Below are 2500 nucleotides of genomic sequence, written 5' to 3' on the forward strand. Positions count from 1 at the left end.
TATTTTGAGCCAAATATATGTATGAAACTAGAATCTATATTAATCTTTTGTGTAACTTTGATTATCTTTTCTTTTCCGTTACACTGGAACTGTAATTCTTCATTTCAGATCTTAATAACTGCAGTTCTTGGGTTAAACATGGGAATTATGAGGACGCAACTTACAAATTCTGCTTTGGTGAGAAAAGTAGACAATTTTTTGTTACATTAAAGAAGGAACGGAAGGTCTCAAGTAAAAGTGATTGAGTGTTGTCGTACGCACTAGCACTTAAACGTTTTTGGCCAAATGGTACCTAGGGATTTTCAATATAGAGAAAAACACCATTTGAGCGATCCTGGTAGTTTTTAGGGACTCAGGCGGAGATTTCCTCACAAAGCTCTTACAGCAATTACGCATAAACCCTTCTCATAAACGTCGCTTGCTGATTTTATCCCTTTAGATTAGCCTCACTATACTCAACTTAAAAAGCCCGTTTAGTAAGGTAACTTTAATAATTACAAAAAAACTTGTGAAAAAGAATAGAATCTTATAATTTAGTATTGAACATATAGCTCTCGACATGGTGATCAATTTTTTTACGGTTGTAACGGTTATTTTTTCCTTTCTTTTTTTGGCGTCATGCTAGGTTATCACCTTCAAAACGTTGAATATCTTCTGTTCCATCTTGTGTGGTTTCATCTTGTTCTGGTATGGGACAGATCTTTCTACATATGCCCAGTTAGCTCAAAATGGGGTAGTAAAAGACAGTGGCTCATTTGCAGTCGTGGCCATAATTTTTGCCCTTGCACTGATTGAAATTCTTCTTTTAATCATGGGAGTGTTCGCTTCAAACAAAAGGAACCCTACATACATACAGGTATGTAAATTTTTAGATTTGTTTGCTTTAGGGGCGTAGCCAAGATTTTTCAAAGAGGAGGGAGGGGGGGGGGGGGGGTGTCACTCTGTGCCAAATTTAGGGTACGCAACAGATTGTCGTTTTCATCACCGCTTGTAGGTTCCTTGCTTCATTGTTTACAAAGAGGTGTCAAATAACACCGCTGCCTTGGAGAGAAGTAAACTCGCATTACTTACGGTAGAATATAATAACAGCTTTCGAACTTACCCACAAAAATGACGCTTGTGAGAAGCTAATAAACAAATGACGTAACAACAATAACAACAAGTTTATTTTCTCTCGCTTTGACTAATTACATGCAAATACATTTATTAGTTATAAAAATAAAATAGGAGAGTACTGGCTGCCTAGAAAAACTAAAAAGTTAATAATGATAGGCTGCCAGTTTATATATATGCTTGCTACTAGTTTAGGTCGGCACACACAATAAGCAAACACAAGACAACACAGAACGTATAAGGGATATAATATATTAATTAGAAATACGTGAAATTGGGAGCAAAGTACTAAAAACACAAAGTCAAGAAGAAGTCAAGAAGAGCAGCAACTGACACCTAGTATCTTTCAAAATATTGATCCTTCAATCGTTTTTTGACGACTGATAGTGTAGCCTGCGTCACAGACAGACAAAACCGCCGGTGGGATTTCGTGACGCATCCGGCTGCAACGCAGGCTACTGATAGTGAGGATGATAATTTTACATTATCATCAATCGTATTCCAGACAGATGGACCTTGACAATGTATGTTTTGACATTCAGAGGGGCAGAGGGGGCAGGATGGGGAGGCAAACTTTTTCATTTTGTATAATATGTTTCGTGGCTAAAATGTCGTATATAATTTTGAGTTGGGTTATTGCCAATTTAACTACTTTTGTGGCTTTGAATGGCAGAGGATAAATTATATTTCTTTCTTTGAGGGAGGGGACGGGGGGGGGGGGGGGAAGGAGGAAGATTTTCAACGGTTAACAGTTTGTCGTATAACATCTGGTACGTTATAGAACCGATTAATGGAGGTGGTGTAGTAGAGTCCCCAGAACTAAAGTAAAAGGGCTTCGTCTAAATTTGGGGGATCGCGGATATAAGGCCATGATATGGTAAAGGCAGGACGTTTTCCTATTGGTTTTGAAACTTTCAACTGATGTTCGTAAGCTCTACAGAAAACTTGACCGTAAGCCTTGCAAACTTAGCCTCCGGCCTTGCTTCTAGGGGAACAGTGATCTATCTAGAAAACGGCTGTAGTGAGTCCTGGGACTCACACGTACAGAACAAGCAAACTTCGAGAACGAGGCCCAAGGGTGTGAATTCTGGACCCACGAACATGAGTTCCCTGTCCTAGTTAATAAATAGGTTGTTGACCAAAGTTGGCCATTTGTTTCTTATTAATTGATCCAATCATAAAACCAGTACTAGGTCAGCGGTCAACTTAAAAAAACATGTGACCTCGCTGAGCTGTAAACTTGACCCTGCAATATGGTCACGTGATACTGGTCAGTGGATATCTTGTTTTAACGGGTGTCAATTGATCACAGCATGGATGTCCAATATCAAGAAGTGCAAGGTAAACCATGGCTGTATGTCTGTCAGTATGGCGGCCATGTTGCGCG

At 39.2% G+C, this 2500-nt stretch overlaps 1 protein-coding gene across 1 annotated transcript in view; it reads left to right on the plus strand.

The window, feature by feature from the left end:
• The window catches only part of LOC138045521 (uncharacterized), a 17766-nt gene that overhangs the window by 10010 nt on the left and 5256 nt on the right, over nt 1-2500 (plus strand). The window contains exons 2-3 of the mRNA XM_068892057.1: nt 109-177; nt 626-856. Of these exons, the coding sequence (XP_068748158.1) occupies nt 109-177; nt 626-856 (300 nt within the window). The remainder of the gene's footprint in view (nt 1-108; nt 178-625; nt 857-2500) is intronic.

The sequence above is a fragment of the Montipora capricornis genome, chromosome 4, assembly GCF_036669925.1.
Source record: "Montipora capricornis isolate CH-2021 chromosome 4, ASM3666992v2, whole genome shotgun sequence".
In the NCBI taxonomy this organism is placed as follows: domain Eukaryota; kingdom Metazoa; phylum Cnidaria; class Anthozoa; order Scleractinia; family Acroporidae; genus Montipora; species Montipora capricornis.